This window comes from Punica granatum, chromosome 5 (genome assembly GCF_007655135.1).
Source record: "Punica granatum isolate Tunisia-2019 chromosome 5, ASM765513v2, whole genome shotgun sequence".
Lineage (NCBI taxonomy): Eukaryota > Viridiplantae > Streptophyta > Magnoliopsida > Myrtales > Lythraceae > Punica > Punica granatum.
Window position 1 is genome coordinate 5,080,236 of NC_045131.1, and position 17,335 is coordinate 5,097,570.

The 17,335-nt window shown below is 38.9% G+C and overlaps 3 protein-coding genes across 6 annotated transcripts; 2 read left to right on the forward strand and 1 right to left on the reverse strand.

Annotated features, from left to right (window-relative positions):
- Nucleotides 1–996, forward strand: LOC116207926 (disease resistance protein RGA2-like). The gene has a single exon (XM_031541053.1). The coding sequence runs from the start codon at nucleotides 1–3 to the stop codon at nucleotides 994–996; it is 996 nt and encodes a 331-aa protein (XP_031396913.1).
- A 3,364-nt stretch (nucleotides 997–4,360) lies between these two features.
- On the reverse strand, nucleotides 4,361–8,640 carry LOC116209348 (ribosome biogenesis protein TSR3 homolog). 2 transcript variants are annotated; one of them, XM_031542960.1, is made up of 10 exons: nucleotides 8,381–8,639; nucleotides 8,225–8,253; nucleotides 7,925–7,971; nucleotides 7,416–7,481; nucleotides 6,972–7,012; nucleotides 6,651–6,787; nucleotides 6,343–6,433; nucleotides 5,856–5,927; nucleotides 5,438–5,550; nucleotides 4,361–4,756 (listed from the first exon to the last, which is right to left on the reverse strand). In XM_031542960.1, the coding sequence occupies exons 1-10, from the start codon at nucleotides 8,461–8,463 to the stop codon at nucleotides 4,632–4,634; spliced, it is 804 nt and encodes a 267-aa protein (XP_031398820.1). In that variant the 5' UTR covers nucleotides 8,464–8,639; the 3' UTR covers nucleotides 4,361–4,631. The 2 variants fall into 2 exon arrangements, with proteins under 2 accessions (XP_031398820.1, XP_031398821.1); XM_031542961.1 differs by lacking the exon at nucleotides 7,416–7,481 and having other exon boundaries at nucleotides 8,381–8,640.
- A 512-nt stretch (nucleotides 8,641–9,152) lies between these two features.
- Nucleotides 9,153–14,595, forward strand: LOC116208364 (uncharacterized protein KIAA2012 homolog). 3 transcript variants are annotated; one of them, XM_031541751.1, is made up of 12 exons: nucleotides 9,153–9,306; nucleotides 9,590–9,653; nucleotides 10,272–10,973; nucleotides 11,485–11,595; nucleotides 11,695–11,850; nucleotides 11,967–12,044; nucleotides 12,240–12,332; nucleotides 12,437–12,556; nucleotides 13,062–13,139; nucleotides 13,237–13,416; nucleotides 13,682–13,783; nucleotides 13,989–14,595. In XM_031541751.1, the coding sequence occupies exons 1-12, from the start codon at nucleotides 9,299–9,301 to the stop codon at nucleotides 14,220–14,222; spliced, it is 1,926 nt and encodes a 641-aa protein (XP_031397611.1). In that variant the 5' UTR covers nucleotides 9,153–9,298; the 3' UTR covers nucleotides 14,223–14,595. The 3 variants fall into 3 exon arrangements, with proteins under 3 accessions (XP_031397611.1, XP_031397612.1, XP_031397614.1); XM_031541752.1 differs by having other exon boundaries at nucleotides 11,698–11,850; XM_031541754.1 differs by having other exon boundaries at nucleotides 10,275–10,973.
- Nucleotides 14,596–17,335: the final 2,740 nt, after the last annotated feature.

Consider the following 17,335-nt stretch of genomic DNA (forward strand, 5'->3'; position numbering starts at 1 on the left):
ATGAACTTCGTAAACTGCATAGAACTCTCTTCATTATTAGAGGTCATTGCAGATGCTGAGCAGTGGCAGTCCCGCGAGCAGAGTCTTCGAGTCTGGCTGGATGATCTTAAAGATTTCTTGTATGACTCTGATAACATACTGGATGAATTTGAGTGCGAAGCACATCGAAAGCAAGTCATTAGGCAATGGAACTTGCTTGGAAAGACAGGCCGCTTGTTTTCCAGCTCCAATCCACTTGCCTTCCGTCTTAAGATGGGCCATCAAATCAAGGAGATCATGACGAGGTTGGATGAGATTACGGCCAGGAAGGACGCGTTTAATCTTAATCGGCAAACTGACTTTGGAAGCAATTCTCATAGCTTATGGCGCGAAACACATTCCCATGTGAATGCCTTTGAAGTAATTGGGCGAGACAGTGATAAGGATGAGATTGTCCGGCGCCTATGTAGCCCTGATACTGACAATAATCCTTTCATTGTTTCGATTGTTGGAATTGGAGGGATGGGGAAGACCGCCCTGGCCAAGTTGGTGTATAATGATGATAGGATAATATGTCACTTTGCTTCGAGAATCTGGGTGTGTGTATTTGAAGATTTCGATCTTAAGATTATCCTGCAAAAGATAATCAAGTATTTAATGCATAAGTCAATAATCATCCGGAGCATTCATCTTTTAGAAGTAGAGCAGTTGCAGGTGAAGTTGCAAGAGCTTTTGCAAGACCAGAAGTTTTTGCTCGTACTGGATGACGTGTGGAGCGACAATCCGAGTCGATGGCATGAATTGAGGGATCTCCTAATAGGTGGCACTGCATGTAGTAGTGTAATCGTGACAACTCGTGGCTCAAAGGTTGCATCTGTTGGGGGCTCTAGTTATGAGCACAAGTTAGGACAGTTGTCACATGGGGACAGTATGTCTGTGTTCAAGAAGGCTTCGGAGGATGGGCATGGCAGTGTAACAAATTCTGAGCTCCTGGAGATTTTGGAGACAAATTATTGACAAATGCGGAGGTGTCCCACTCGTGGTAAAAGCTCTTGGAGGATTATTCCGTTCTAATGCAGATGTAAGATACTGGAGATCAATCAGAGATAAGGGTATATAGGACACTCTACGAGAGGATGATGATATCTTGCCAATAATGTTACGATCATTTGGCATCTCATTTAAAGAGATGCTTTTGTCTTCTGCTCACTATTTCCCAAGGGTTATGAGTTTCTTAACGTTAACTTAAGCCAGGTTTGGACAGCAGCTGGACTTATCAGCACATCAGATAATAATCAAAATCCAGGGGAGGCATGTGATCGATACATGAAAGAGTTGTTGGCAAGATCTTTCTTCCAAGACCTTGAAGAATACGGAGCAATTTAGGGATTTAAGATGCATGATATAGTACATAATCTTGCACTATCTATCGCCCAAAATGAGTATTCCGTTGTAGAAAAGGACACTACAAGCATTCCGGATGGAGTGCAACATATATCATTCTCTGGCAACTCCAACAACCAATTGGTACGTATCCTGCCATTCTTGGGCCAAGCAAAAAAGTTGCAAACCCTCCTTTCTTTTCCATGTAATTCTCATGAAGTTTTGAAAGCATGGATCTCTAATTGTAAGTATCTGCGAGTACTTAGACTTGAGAGATTCCACTTTTGAGGTACTGCCCAGTAACATTGATTCCTTAAAGCATTTGAGGCTTCTAAAACTATCTGACAATGCCGAAATCAAGAGACTACCTAAGTCGATTTGCAACCTCCAGAGCTTGCAATTTTTATATCTTGATGGATGTGATGGCCTTGAAGATTTGCCAAGAGATATGCGGAAGCTTATCAATCTTCAACATTTGCATATAATCACGAAGCAGAAGAACTTAAAGAGCAGCGGCATAGAACCCTTGAAGTCCCTATGAGAACTGCGGATTGAAGGATGCAACAATCTAGAAACTTTGTTTGAAGGGATGAATATGAAAAGTCTTGCTTCCCTTCTCACGTTGGTAATCGATGGTTGCAAGAATCTAATATCCATTCCCATGGGCAGTTTAAAATTTCTGACTTCTCTAGAGTATCTGTCTATTTGGAATTGTGGAGATCTTGATTTATCGACCCCAAGATTTTCTCATGTTCCATGCTTTCTCTTGGTTAACATTAACTCAAAACCTTCTTTGAATCTCAGGGTATGATTTTTCACGTCACACCTTCAACTTCAAAGCAACTTCCACCGATGGTTCTTTGGTCTAGCTCGTGAAAACGTTCTTCGATACTGTCATTGAATTGTCGAAGCAGTTCGGTTGTCACCATATACGTGTGGTTTTTTACCAATTGAAGCTCTCATACCTACTCTGGTTTGCCTTACTATCATGTGTGCTTTGTACTCTGATATCGGTCTGCAGTGATCATATAGGCATGCTGCAGTTGGTTTGTATGTATGTCTATTTGTGTTATTGCTATGTCAGTACTTGAATTACTTCCTTTTATTGGAAGACCTTGAGTTTTATTGCAAGATACGGGGAATCAATTTCGATTGTAATTATTGTATACTAATTGTACAATAGTCAGGCTAGGAATTTTACAGATTTCTCTCATACAGATTTCTTATTTTGGCAATGATCTTAGCATAGAATAGTTTCCATTTACTCTGCCCTATCCGGCCTATAGGTAATTGTTCTTGCAGTCGAATGAGTTAAGCTCTCTGAGCATTCCAGTCTCAAGTTCTATGAAGTTTCTTGTCATGTAATTCGTTATGTTGATGTAATGTGACAAGCATTTGCATGATCTGCATCAAGGTAACAATTATCCGAATTGCACGCATCCGCAGGTTCATAAACATTTCCGATAATGCTTCAAACTTGAGGTATTGCATGGCATGGATGATTCAATTTCAGATCATTACTGAAACCAACGTGCTAATCCATATTCACTTGCATTTTCCTCTTATCTACTCGAGCCTGAAAGAGTTCTTTCTAACAGAGTTTGCACCATATTCCAAGCTGACCAAGAAAGGGCACTGAAGACTTCATGCATTAGTTTTCTTTTCATTTCGTTTCATTTCATTTCATTTTCATTTTATTATTATTTTATTATCTATCTATCTATCTATCTATTTTATCAATCTTTATTTATTTATCTTTAGAATTTGCCTTATCTTTATATTTATCTTTATCTTTATCTTTATATAACTAATGGCAAATTCTACAATAGAATGTCAAATTATATTTCATGGTAAAATGCTAGTTTTTTATAGTCCTTTTAATATTAAAGACAATATTTTGACCCTTAGATCTTTTAATGGCATCACAAATCCATCGGGGCACATGTAAAGTATAATAAAATTAGAGGGTCGCTTACGCATCGATAGCATGTCGTTGACATGTCTATAAATTAAAAGTCGTTTACATGTTGATGACGTGTCGCTAATATATCTAGCTTATATTAGACCGATTTTCTTTAAATACAAGTCATTAAATACACTTCGAGTACTCTTCGCGCTAGGAAAATTTCTCTATATATATGAGACACTAAGCCCATTCTCTCCCCCCCCCATTGAGAGCTTCTCTCTCTATCTCTAACTTGGGTGTCAAAGTGTCTTCCCAGGGGGCAACCCCCGGGTGCTGCAGGTTGAGGGGACTGATGGGAAGGAGATCAACGGATGACCCAAGATCAAAGGGAGGCTTGAGGTCGAGGATCTAAAGACCTAAGGAAGACTTACAGTCGAGGATCCAAGGAGGACCTGAGGTCAAAGACTTGAGGTCGAGGACTGGAGGACCCAACGAGGACTTGAGGTCGATGACCCAAGGACTCAAGGAGGTTGAGGACCCAAGGAGAGCCAGAGGTCAAGGCCCCAAGGAGGAACGAAGGACTTGAGGTCGAGGACTCAAGGAAGACTTGAGGTCGAGGACCCGAAGACCCAAGGAGAGTCGAAGGTTGAGGGCCCAAGGAGGACTACCCGAGGACCCCGGGAGAGCAGGAGGTCGAGGACCCAAGGAGGACCGGAGGACTTGAGGTCGAAGAGATTAGGACCCAAGGAAGACTAGAGGTCGAGGATACAAGGAGGACCTTAGGTCAAGGACTTGAGGTCTACTAGGACCTAAAGACCCAAGAAGAACTTGAGGTCTAGGACTAAAGGTTGAGGGCCCATGGTCGACAGATGACTTGAGGTCGACACGGGACCGGAGGTCGATATTTGATAGACGACGTATTGGGTGGAAAAGAGTAAGGAATCCACGAGTAGGCATCCATGGGACCCTCAGTATTGCAACAAGTAGAGCCGGTCATGTAGAGACATGTGGCCCAAGCAAAATGATGTCGCATCAATAATAATAATAATAATAAATTATAGAAATGTATTAAATGTGACATTCTAAAAGTCGAAGAATGAAAGTCTCCATTTGTAGATTTTGTAAATGGCAAAAAATGGTAAATGTCCCAGCAATTATATATTACAAAGATTAATATAATCTTTTGTATCATTTACTATCAATTGAAAAATCATAATTTTCCACTTCAGTAATTGTATTATTAGTTTTAGTTATACTACTATGATAAACTAAATAATAAAGAAATTTTTTTCAGACCCGCAGCCTCGTGCAAGTGTCGCGCCTTAGTTTAGAATAAACAGCTAGCTTGGGCTGCATAATATCTCTATTCACTCTCCTCCTCACTTTCCTGTAGAGTCAAATGATTCATATTCCTCTCGAGAGGTGGAAGCCCCTCATCAGAATCAGAATTGGAATCCTCTTCGTCACTGAAAGATGCTGCCGCATCACCTGCATAGTCAGGTTCAACATGATCCGTTCAGTGGTAGTAAGACCAGATCTGCAATATCGTAGTGACTTTCTACCAAAATTATATATAAAAAAAGTATATATATATATATATATATATATATGTATGTATATATTTCCAGTTTTAAACCAGAGAATAGAATCGCATTGATGAAAAGAAGTGCTGGGTTCCAGAAGAGTACAGGCTTCTATATAGGACCCACTGAAATAAACTTTTTCAAATTTCGTCCGAAGCAAAAATAAGAGAGATTGCTGCACGCTCTAAGATCTTATTCCCTCTGCCTTAATCGTCTGGCAAAAGCCAAACGGCTATGACCACAGGGCACCAATTCCGACCCACACTTCATAAGCAACCAGTATGTTTTTTTCGGTTACAAGGAGACCCATGGGCCCAGCACAATAAAATAAAAATCCTAAATATTTAATAAAGGAACACAGGTACTCGCACCTGAGTATCAAACCTAGAATTTCTTGATTACCAAGCGAAAGAGTGCGCCACCGCACTACCCTCTTTGATAAAGCAATCGGTACTTTTTTCTTTCAAAATATGAAAAGGAACACTAACTAGTCAGCATCGAGAAGTAACTCTCATGAGGAAGGAGATGATTCAGCATCAAGAAGTAACTCTCACGAGGAAGAAGAGATGATTTTCTAAAAATGTACCTTGATTATCCGAGGGAGCCTTGGGGTCCTGAGCCTGCTGAGAGAGCCAAGTATTTTGGACTGATATAATATCAGCGCCATTCTCACATTCAGAATAAGCCTTCAGAAGTTCCCTGTATCAATCCATGCCTCAAATACCAAATCCTTGCAAGCTTTGAAAATAGTCTACCAACAACTTCCTAGATTCACCATCTCATACCAACAGTCATAAGGCTTCCTATATTGCAAGCTGAGTCAAAATTTCTTTAGGCGGCTTGAAGAATATGACCTCCACACACACTTTCAGATTAAAGTAATTACAGGACCCGATTTTTCCGCTCAATTTTTTAGAAATTTTTTCATTTGCAGCTTGAAACCACTAACACCAGCGAGGAGAATGTCTGTGCTCAAACATCAGCAGAAAGGGGAAATAGAATACCTGTTTAGTGAAAGAAAAGCATGACCCCACTTGAACTTTCCTAACAACAAATGTGCAGTTTCCTCTTCACCACTGTCAAGGAAAGACACTAAACACTGTAAACACTAATGGCCAATGCTTGTGAGAGAATGTATTTCACAGCTCCATACATTAAAAGATAAAATTTCGAATAATTAAATTAAGCAAACACAGAATCATAACAAGCTCTGGTTAAATTTCATGCTGAGACCAAGGAAATGCGAAGGCACCACAAGTTGAGGATCCAATTCCAGTCAATATCCTTACTGGGTTTTCAAATGAAAGTTGCCAGGATGCATGCAACAGCTATACTAACAATATTGAAGCACTTTAACCTCCATTAAAAAAAAAATGCATAGCTTCCATTTGTTTGGATTGCTTTTTGAATAAATAAAAGTTTTTAAAGGTATGACGGAAGAAGAAACATCTTGAACAATCTAGTTTGAGAAAATGAGAACGAAAATTGTACCATATAATTAGAGCAGCAGATAAAGCCTCCACGCATGATAGCTCACATGGTCGACCATAATTTACTGGATTTGCTGCCACCAGCCAAGGCACTGCGGTTTCATATAATTTGCCAGTTCCCAAAGGACAATATGAGAAAGAACTCCTTCCATGAAAATGAACAAGAAAAAAAAAAGTGCAGGAAAATGGAAAGCTAAGGATAATTTCGAGCACTGGATCAAGCTCCGACTAAAAACTGCATAATAAAGATCTCATAACACCAACACCTAAATAAATAATAATAATAGTTTACAGTATCAAAGTTCATACAGAGGCGTGGGGCAGCACAGTGGAGCTTCACAAAAGGTACATCAGCCAAGCGGGCCCATGAACAATCCACAACCGCCAGTCCTTTCCTCTTGATCAAGCTGTAATCTTCTCTTGAAACACACTGCTGCCCAACAGGACTGACCAATAACATTTATCAGATGCATTGCCATCTCTGTCTCATGACTTGAGATATTCTCACTATACAGCCATTTGATTAGTAATTCACTGCATAGTCTTGATTTGTTAGCTGAAGGAGATAGCTAGCTAAACCACAAAATGGATGAACAGAGGAGTCTGAACAGTCAAATTAGTAGAAATTACCTCAGAGCTACACCGCCGAATCCACTATTTACTCGCATCTCCTGCAAAGAAATCTCCATCAATCAAACCAATCATCGAAAAATGGACCATCTCCATCACTTCTTTAGCCGAGTTGGCATTTGCCTAAAAATTTAATGACTTGATATTCTATGAGATGCGCTAATCCACTTCGAGAAAGATATTCATAACACATTAAGTGGCTTTTTCAATATTCAATGAGCAAAAGTTGCAATCATCCCAAAGTACACAGTAGACACTGTAATTTGCAATCACACTTGAATTGATCTTCCACTGATACCCTGTCCTTTGTAATCACGCTGAGTTCAACTTTTAATGCTCAAGGAAAATATTGTTTCTCATACTTTATTCTAACAGAGGGGTCATTTCCGTAGAAAGTCATGATGAAGGAAAAACCAGAAAAGAGTATGAAAAGAAGATACTTTCTTTCAATAGGCCAAATCTTGAAAGTTTGCGGCCTGTGCACTTTTTGGCATCACATTGCCCAAAATCCTGTATCAGCAAAAAATGAGTAAGTTTTGTGATAAAACATCTATTACAGATCGCATTCAAAACTTAAAAAAGAAAGCCACGGATTTTTTTATTGGCCAATTCAATTTCCAGATTCAGTAAGATACCACTACAAGGAAAAGTATGGGACACACACAAAAGCTTAAAACTGACAATGCTGACACAGAGGTAAAAGAAGAAAAATAAATACATGAGCTGTCATGGACAAGGAATCATCATTATGCACTCACTCAAGCTATCAATCTAACAAACTAGGACTAACAAAACACATAACTTCTTGGATATCATGAAACAGTATGGATAAAGCATCATATGTTAACACGAATGCCCTGCTTTGGAAGGGATAATGCCAGTAAAGGCCGTGAAAACTTCTATGCACATAAATTAAATGAAGAGATAGTCCACCCAAGGAGAAGAGGACACACCCACATAGCAAGCTGAACTTTAGGCGTTGTAGACTCCTCTTCATTGGCTGCAAGCATTTAAAGATTGAACAATCCTATCAGATCAACTAACAAATAGAAACCAATCACCGCTGAGGCATTTCATCAAACAGTTGGAGCTCCCACGTCCCGTAAGTACCTATAGCTAAGATTACACAAGTTGGCCCTTTGTATCTGAAATATCATGACTCGCTTACAGTTCCAAAACTTCTTAGAGATCTAAAAATGTCAATTTCCCCCCGCAATGACTCGACTGAAGCGTAAAACCAGAAAAAGCTGTACCTGGGTCAGCTGGGAGAGACTCTTCATCCCTGAAAATAGTTGAAGAACAAACAAACCGTGACAACGAGCAAGACGTTGAATTGAAGTTCCTCATATTTTTCACACCATCAAGGGTAAGGTACAAAGGTGGGGTGCTCGACAGAATGTTTGACGTACCTGGGGATTCGATGGGTTCTACTGGATTGGCCTTTGTGGCTGTTATGATGGGTCTTGAAACGCCTAGGCTTATTATGGCCCATGAGCTCCGACTCGAGAGCTGAAGCTGATCGGAGAGACTGCGCCAGAGGAGGCGGAAGAGTTTGCAGAGGCGAAGAAGGTGTTGCGGTTGCGGGCCCCTTCGCGGTTAACGGCGCCAAACTTTCGGTAGTCTTCCGAGCGACATACTCGACTAAGAAACATATGGAGCTCGAACCGAATAATTCCGTGCGGTGCGTTTTTAAAAATTTTTTAACTCAAATCAATTGAACGACATTTATTTTCAATTCAATTTTACAATCATTATTTTTTTTATTTTTAAAATTTTTTAATCATCCAATTTAATTTTTAATATTAAATTTTTTCAATTATTCATTACTTTTTTACCATTTAACAACACAATAATTACGTAATCATTACTTTCTCTCAATTATTTATTATTTTTTACATTTTTTCTCATAATTCAATAATACAATCATTACAAATCAATTAAAATCAAAATTCAATTCAACTCAACTCTAAATCTAAACGCTCTCTTAGCTTTTGGATACTAGGGATATATTCAAAAAGAAATTGGGAAAAAGCTATTTCCTCCTAGGGCTAATACACCGAATCCTCCTACTCCCTAGATTTGCATTTGCCCTCCCCTTCGGCACATTCGGCCATGAGCTGATGAGCATATACATGTAACCCGATCCGACCGGAAAAAAGGCCCAAGCTGTCGGCCCGTGAGAAAATGAGGCCTGCAAAAGAAAGCCCACCATCAAAGCAAGCATTTCCTTTTCCCTTCCAGACCATTTCCTTCCATTCACTGTCCTCTCCTCTCCTCAGCTCGTCTGCAACTGTCGATGGAAATCTGAACCGAGTTGATCGTAAAAGATGATCCGGTAAGTCACCATTGCCTGCAAGTCCATTGGAACTCCTGACAGTATAATCAAGGCTTCGTTCCTCGATTTCTCCTGATTTGACTCAGCTCAAATAGTCTCCGAAGCGCAGCTCGAGCTCCTGGAGCCGGCCGTGTTGGTCTCGGCATCATGGTTTAGGTTTTCTGGCATCGATAACTCGTTGTTTGGGATGTTTTCTGGGAGTTCTGATGAGCTTCATCGGCTTGGTTTATTTTGCATTTCCTTGGAGCAGTTTCGACTGGCTAAGTGACATTGTTGTTTGCAGGAAGGTTTTGGAGTTCTCTTTGCGTAACTCCAGTAGGAGGATTCCTGGGCAAATTCGCAGACAGGTGAGTACGCCATGGTTTCTGCTATGTCCTCCGAGAGAATCTATCACTGCCTTAGCAAAAAAATCTTGCTTGCTTCATCTTCTTCTGTTTGATCACATATAATTGAAGGTAGTAAAAAGAATTTTATCCCTTGCTAGATCAGTGATGTAAGGTGCCCATTGAAGCTTTCTGCAATTTCCTTAAATTTCCATGTAAACTAGTAAGGGACAGAGAGGGAAAGTAAGGTTTCCGGGCAAAGAGGGCTGATTGCTAGATGTTACTCTAGTTGGTTTGTTGTATTAGCTCTTGGTACCTATTATAAGGTCGGCTCGAACCATCAATATCCTAGAATTCTTTTTGAAATAAGTGTGCGATTTTTTTTGTGAAAAGACAAAAGTTCTGAAACATTCATCCTTTTACTGCTTCATTTTCGTCTCTTTGGTTGCCCCTAGATCATAGTGTCATCTGAAATATGCATGTTTCTGTATCACATAATTTAGCATCCCAACTGTATGCTCTTGTTCATTGTACTCAGCCTAATTCTCCCTCCCTGCCAATGTATCAGTAGCAAGGATAATATTTCTCTGTAAGATCTTCAAGAGATTTCTAATCCTTATGTTTTTGGTGCTCTAAATGCAGCAGAAGCCCTCATATCTTTCCTCGAGAAAGGAATTTTCAACTGCATCTCCTCAGAATGCGTCCCCCAAACCTGGAACTGCAAGTAAACCTCCGGAATCAGGGAATTCTTTTTCGAAAGTTGTCATTGGAGGCATAGCTGTTGGCGCGGCTGTCCTGGCTGCTCATCAAGCTGGCTATCTAGACCAAATTCTTCATAAGGAAAAGCAGGATTCTCAAGCTGAGGTTGGTCTTAATGATGAAGATCGAAGCACTGCCAGCCAGAAAGCAAAACCTTTCAGCCATAAGGTTGAGGAAAAGGTTCTACCCAGCATGGAAGTGCGGGATAAAGTGAGTCCAAACAAAGAGAATGTGAAGGAAAAGGGAGAGTCTCATTCAATTGCATCCACTTCTGAAGCACTTCATGATAGGCAGAATGAAATTCTGCCCCGTGCACAGGATAAGTCTGAAACTGCACCTAGTGAAGATAAGGTTTTGGACGAAGAGAAGTTGCATGCCAGCAGCATTATTTCAAATGATCACAGTACAGCTACTATAATATCAGCAGAAGAAAAACTTGATAGGGAAAGCCCAGATGCTAAGATTAGTGTGCAACCGAGTGAGGCAGGTCAAGTTTCTCATGCATCAACAGATGGTAGTTCAACTGCTGCAGACACTGAAGTTGAATCACCAGTACAGCATATCCTTGAAGAAGACAGAAAGGAGGTATATATGTTATTTTTCGTCTAATGAGTCATACTGATTGCTTTAGTTTGTATGCCATTGCACTTCCTTGTGAAACTAGTCCGCTTACTGTTAAAGGGCGTTTACATTAAGTTGCGTGCACCGTCCGTGTTTTCACCTTCAATTTGTTTTTCACATGTTTCTATCCTGAGGCGGGCAATACATCAGAATTCAGATTTGTGTAAAGATATTTATCTTATGCTAGTTGATGTTGCAAATTTAGCTTTTGAGATGTTTGGAGATGAGAAAGCTACATCTATTAGGAATATTGAGCACACTTAATTAGTGACGGATCCGAAATTTTTTAACTTATAGTACTGTTGAAACTGTTGATGACATTTAAAAAATAGATGGTGAATAGTAAGACTAGAAGTTCTAATAATTTTATACCGACATGAAGTTGCTCGTGATAATAAATAGTTTTTTTTTCCATTCTTTATAATGCTGCTTGGATCATTCTCCTTCTTGTAAACATTTGTGCATATTCTTGCAGGACTCACCCAGTGTCATAGAAACAGCAACCCCACTTTTGGATGCGTATCATCTGCGGGATAAGGACAATGAGAAATCTTCAGTGTATCTTAATGGAAATGGCGAAAGCGAGGTAGTATTTTACTTTCTATATTTTTCATTCATAAAGTCGGTTCTTAATTTTCGAGGCGATGTCTAATAAATGTTTCATTTACTGTTTTTATTGGTCTAGAAGGCATTTGCTAGTGCAATGGAGGAGTTGGGTGAAGCTGCAGCATCCAAGGACGGAAAGCTGATTCTTGATTTCTTACAAGCAATTCATGCTGCTGAATTGAGACAAGCAGAGTTGGATGCCCGTGCTTTTACAGAAGAGAAAAAAGCAATGAAGGTGCGGATGATTGAGTTTACCTGCTCATCCATCCCATTTTTGTTCTCCTTAAAAAAAAAAAAGCTGGGGTCAAGTTTCAAAACATTGTAGTTTTAAGAGATCATTTTCTTCTTCAGGAGAAGTATGAGAAGGAACTGAAGGATGCCATTGCCAGGGAACTGATGCATGCAGAAGAGGCTGCACTATTAGATAAGGTCATAGAAATTTTGTTTTTCTAATTCAGAGCAGCTTTATTTTTATTCCTGCCTTTGCAATACCAGCGCATCTTGTGTCACAGAATCGGTTGTGCTATGCCTCTTCCCCTCTATCAGAAATTATCTCCATGATATCCTTCATGGCTTCTTTTTAGCTGAGTTCTATGGCACTTGAAATTTCACTTTACGATGTAGGAATTGAAAAGAGAGAGGGCAAAAGCAGCGGCTGCTATAAAGTCACTTCAACAGAAGTTGGAAGAGAAACACAAGATGGAGCTCGCGGAGAAGGTCTAACTCTGGTTTATATCATCAAAAACTTTTGCCTCTCTCACATTCCTCAGGACTGCAGCATCTCCTTTACTGATTTGGCACTGATCCTTCATCAATTGCAGGAGAAAGAAGCTGAACTGAAATTAAAAAAAGTGGAGGAACTATCGAAAGCAGAAATGTCTGCAGCAATTGCACGTGAAAAGGCCTCTCAGGTCGAGAAAATGGCAGAAGCTAATCTTCATGTAAGATGTCTGATAGAGCTTCATATAAGTTGCTTGTCTCAGAATTTCACGTGCATTGGTCAAATTTCTCAAGTTTTTTTTTCTTTTCAATGAGTATCTATGAAAGATCTTATTATCTCAACCATCAATAAATGGAGTGCTTCTTCTGACGTCTTCATGCAATATTATAGGGAAGCTTTCTTATGGTATGCCATTAGCATATGTCTTGTTGAGGACTGCATATATACTTCCACATTGTTTGCCTTGCTGTCCGCTCTCCTGGTTGCTATTAAATCCAAGAGAATTCACCAATCATTGTCAAGGCGAGATGAAACCAGTTATCTGTTATGATTGTGTGAGACAGAAATCAATAACGCTACTAGTATGCCTGAACTGCATAAGAACACTCGATTTCAAATCTGTGTTGAGCATTAAACATGCAGATCCGTTTCTGTTATAAATGACCGATGCATATGTTCAATTATTTGGCATCTGAAGACCAATATATCTTAGCTTTTACTTCTAGATAAATGCCTTGTGCATGGCATTCTATGCACGATCTGAGGAGGCCCGCCAGAGTCATTCTGTTCACAAGCTTGCCTTGGTAAGTATCTTGCAAATTATTATCAGATCTATGATGATATTTTTGCTTCACTTTCTGTGAAATCAATTTGCTTTCCCCACACATATGGTTCCACCAGGGAGCACTAGCACTAGAAGATGCTCTTTCCAAAGGACTACCTATTAAAGTGGAGATTGAAGCCTTGAGAACCTATCTCAACGGGATTGACAAAGATTCGGTTTTGGATTTGGTCTTGTCATCACTCCCTGAAGAAACAATTGATCATGGAACTGATACTGTATTGCAATTGAATCAGCAGGCTAGTTTTCTTTCTCTGATCCATTAATTTATGCTCTTTGATGCACTAGTATTCATCAAAGTTGCTATCTCTTGCATTTTATCATGTGGGTGATCTGGTTAAAAAATGTACGCCCTTCCCAATTATTCTGATAGGGGAACATATAATTGATATAGTCCACCATAATTCACCATGTCTGATAGTTAATTTTCTTTACATGAAATTGTTCAATTCGGCTCAGATCAATTTCTCGTAGAAAATACTAATCTATATCTATGTCTTGCAGTTTGATACATTAAAAGGTACACTGCGACACTTCAGCCTAATCCCGCCAGGGGGTGGTGGCATCTTGGCACATTCCCTAGCACACATTGCCTCCTGGTTAAAGGTAACTGAACCTGGAGATCCATTTGCCACTGCATTGAAAACATATCTTAAGAAAGTATGAGAATATTCGGGAAGTAGATAGTGTTATTTGATCTGGTAACTTCCTCCCACCCCTCTGATTATTAATGAGTCACCGTACTACTTTTTCGAACCAAAAGTTTAAGAAAATAGAGAAAGATACTGAATTTAATTGCTTGTGGTCGTAGGTTCGGGAAGCAAACTACTCAGGCAATGGGATCGAATCTGTTATAAGCCAGGTTGAGAGCTACTTAGCAGAAGGGAAACTTGCGGAGGCAGCTGATGCCCTGGAAGAGGGTGTGAAAGACAGCCGAGCAGTGGAGGTAATCAGTTCATGGGTGAAGCAGGCAAGGAACAGGGCTATTGCCGAGCAAGCTCTTACTCTGCTCCAGTCGTACGCAACCTCAATCAGCCTCACATGAGGAACTAGCTTCCCGGTCGTTGGTCTTACCACTTCCCTTGCTGTGATATGAAAATAAATTCCACAAGGATATTGAATAGATCAATTTTGATGGTTTGGCTTGAAGAAGGCAAAGCCCGGGGAAGGATCGTCTCGGGACGTTGGTGCTTAGATTGTTCTGTAGGAAAACGACTTCGATTTTAACAGGAATCCAGAGGTTTACAGAGTTTTCCCCGTTGCAGTTCGGGAGACATCCCATTATAGAGCATTTCTTTGTCGCAATTCAGGTGCGTGTAATAAGTTGCAAGCGTCTTCGATCCAACTAGAGTACCGATGGAGATAATTTGTTGATGTGAACATCTTTCCACCTTTCATTTTCTTGATCTCTTTTCGAAGATTGAAACCCACGAGGAATTATTAAGACCGCCTGGGAGGCTGGGAGTTAAAATTTCTGAGACAACAGAACAGTAGCTGAGGCAATTATGGGACGAAAAATGTTTTAATTATTGTGAGATTTTTTTAAAAAAAAATGTTTCTCAATTTTCAATTTTCAATAATTATATTCCCAGCATCTGCTCGTTACAAACATGTGCTTCGGCTTCGAGGTTCTCTAGTCTATTGGTTTCAGATGCAGCAGTAGACGGTCCTTTTCATGTATGGTACTATGTATACAACGCGAAGATGGTATACAAGTAGTGCTGTTACGTGCCGTAACTGCATGCTGCTAGCACATCTCGATTCCTGAATTCCGAGCTAATGAGATTGCTATAGGCCAAGAAAGTGTCAACAACAGTCTTGTTCGAAATTCGGATGACTTTCTTTGTGAAATGACGACATCTTACTAGGAAGAAAGAGAGCAAGCCTCCCAACGTTACTAAAAGTACATTTGATGCCTGTCAAACTTGTATGTATGTCCAGTTTGCTGGAACATTAAGATACATGTGTGTGTGGATATTGCTAGAGTCCAAATCACGAAAGGTGAGACATCAGCTCTTCGAAATTCCAAGGGATAAAAAATTTAATATATAAATATATGTAAAATTAAGAACATGGACCAGCCTGCATAGAGAGAGAAGACAGCCCAACTAACTCCAGCTCTGATTTTCATGTTCTCACGAATGAAGGCTTTTTTGGCATCTGTTAGAGTGTTAATATCGAGTACTTATCAACTCTCGCAACTCCCACAATTTATTATTAAAATCTTCTCAATTTGCACCACCCATAAATATATGTAAATATATATACACACCATGATCCTTAATTAGAAATTGATTTTCTCGATACTTTTACGGTTTTACCTTCTCAAGTATCTTTACACGTATAAATATTTATCAGTTTTCTCTCGATTGATCGTGTAAACGAACAAAAACGTCGTCATAGGGACGGACGGAGGCACTATGTGATGATGATATTTTCAAATTTTAACTTGTCCCTAAATTTCTCATAAATCCTAGCAAAAGTTGAAAGTTTTTAACTTGCCCTTGCTCATAATGGAAGAATTCATGTTGCATTTTGAGCTTTAGAAATTCTGAGAATTAGTAAGAAATTGTCGATTTTTAGAATAGAATCACCTCAAAAATTTATTCGCACTCTAAAACTTAAAATTTTTGGTAATTTGAATATAATTTTCTTATTATTTGTAAACTTTTGCACACCGAACTTGCGCGATTGAGAATATCAAATCATTTGTTTTGGTGATAAAATCATTTTTTTACTCTCAACGTCCTAGATACAATTCATTATATTGCATTTGATACGGTTTTACATACTACAACTTCCGGCTTTGCCCCGGCGTGGTCAGTCTGACATCACATACGATAACAAGTAAGCACATAATGATAAGCAAAGCAGAAGGAAATATTACCATCTCATTGGATAGCAAACGCACAATAAGCAAGCACAAGGAAATGTTACCATCACGATATTGTCCATTTTTGGGTTGGCTATGGCAACATCATGAATTATATAATTAATTAATTAATGACGTACAAAAATAATTAACTTTATTAGTTGTATCTTACTGTCTTTATATATCTCTAATTGTCTTTTCTTGCCCAAATAATAATAATAATAATAATAATGCATTATTTTGCATGCAACACTTTCAGCCAACTAATGGAGAGAGAGAGAGGACTGAGTCTCTCTCACTCTCGCCGCCGCAGTTCAAGCCGGCTTGGCTTCAGCCGGTTCCCCATCCCTGCCATTAATGTGCCTCCGTTAAAAATAAGGTTTTCCTTGGGACCAGAAGATGACGGTTTCCGTTTGGAGTTGACTTCTTGACCTGACGGAGGGGATTCCAAGTTCCAGCTTCTAAATTCTAATAAACGCTTCGTAAAATGGACTTCTAAGTCTTAGATTAACCTTCTCTATTTTCTTCCTCTACAACGAGAAGTAGCATAGAGCACTTAATTAGACAGTAATTAAGTAAAGAAGACATCGCAGGGAGAAATTATATTCAAATAAATCACACCAATTTTTAACATTTACATTATATGAAAAATGAAAAGTAATCTTTTCATATAATACAGTACTGAAAAATTGATATTTACACACATGTAGAGTTGAAAATCACACCAAACAAATGAGAACTAGGATGGCAGAAAATGAGGTTTTTCCTAAGACAAGAAAAAAATTAAAAAAAATTATCTCGTTGTTCATATTTTTAATCTCATATAAGTGTATTTGGATAACATTGTTTTTATCGAATTGGAGAGAATCAATGATAAAATGTGACTAGTATGATTTAAGGTTCAATAAATATAAAAGATTTCTCACATTCCATAAAATAAATATAAAAGATTTCTTATAATTTTGTAAATCATATTTAATGTTGTCAAAAACTAGATTATAACTCTTAAAAACTTACGATTTTAAGTTTTTACTTTTTACGACGAGTTCACCTAGCCATAGAAACTAAATTTTGTAGACTCGTATAAATATTGAGACTTTATCTAGTAAAAATCGATAGAAACTCAATTCTACCAAGTCAAATATCGAACTAATTTATTATCATTTTTATCTCAATTTAAGGGGATTGATTGAATTTTTAGCTCTTAAGACATAGAAAAGTGGATAAGTCTAAACTTCCTCCTAACCTCACCTTTTTGTGCAAAATCAAGGTTTAGAAACTATAAT

Coding starts and splice junctions, on each gene's coding strand:
- LOC116207926 (XM_031541053.1), top strand. CDS start 1: ATGAACTTCGTAAACTGCATAGAACTCTCTTCATTATTAGAGGTCATT.
- LOC116209348 (XM_031542960.1), bottom strand. CDS start 8,463: ATGGGCCATAATAAGCCTAGGCGTTTCAAGACCCATCATAACAGCCAC. Junction 7,013..7,415: donor CAAGATTTGGCCTATTGAAA/GAAAGTATCTTC, acceptor ATTTCTTTGCAG/GAGATGCGAGTAAATAGTGG. Junction 5,551..5,855: donor GCTTTTCTTTCACTAAACAG/GTATTCTATTTC, acceptor GGATTGATACAG/GGAACTTCTGAAGGCTTATT.
- LOC116208364 (XM_031541751.1), top strand. Junction 11,596..11,694: donor ATGGAAATGGCGAAAGCGAG/GTAGTATTTTAC, acceptor TTATTGGTCTAG/AAGGCATTTGCTAGTGCAAT. Junction 12,045..12,239: donor AGGCTGCACTATTAGATAAG/GTCATAGAAATT, acceptor TTTACGATGTAG/GAATTGAAAAGAGAGAGGGC.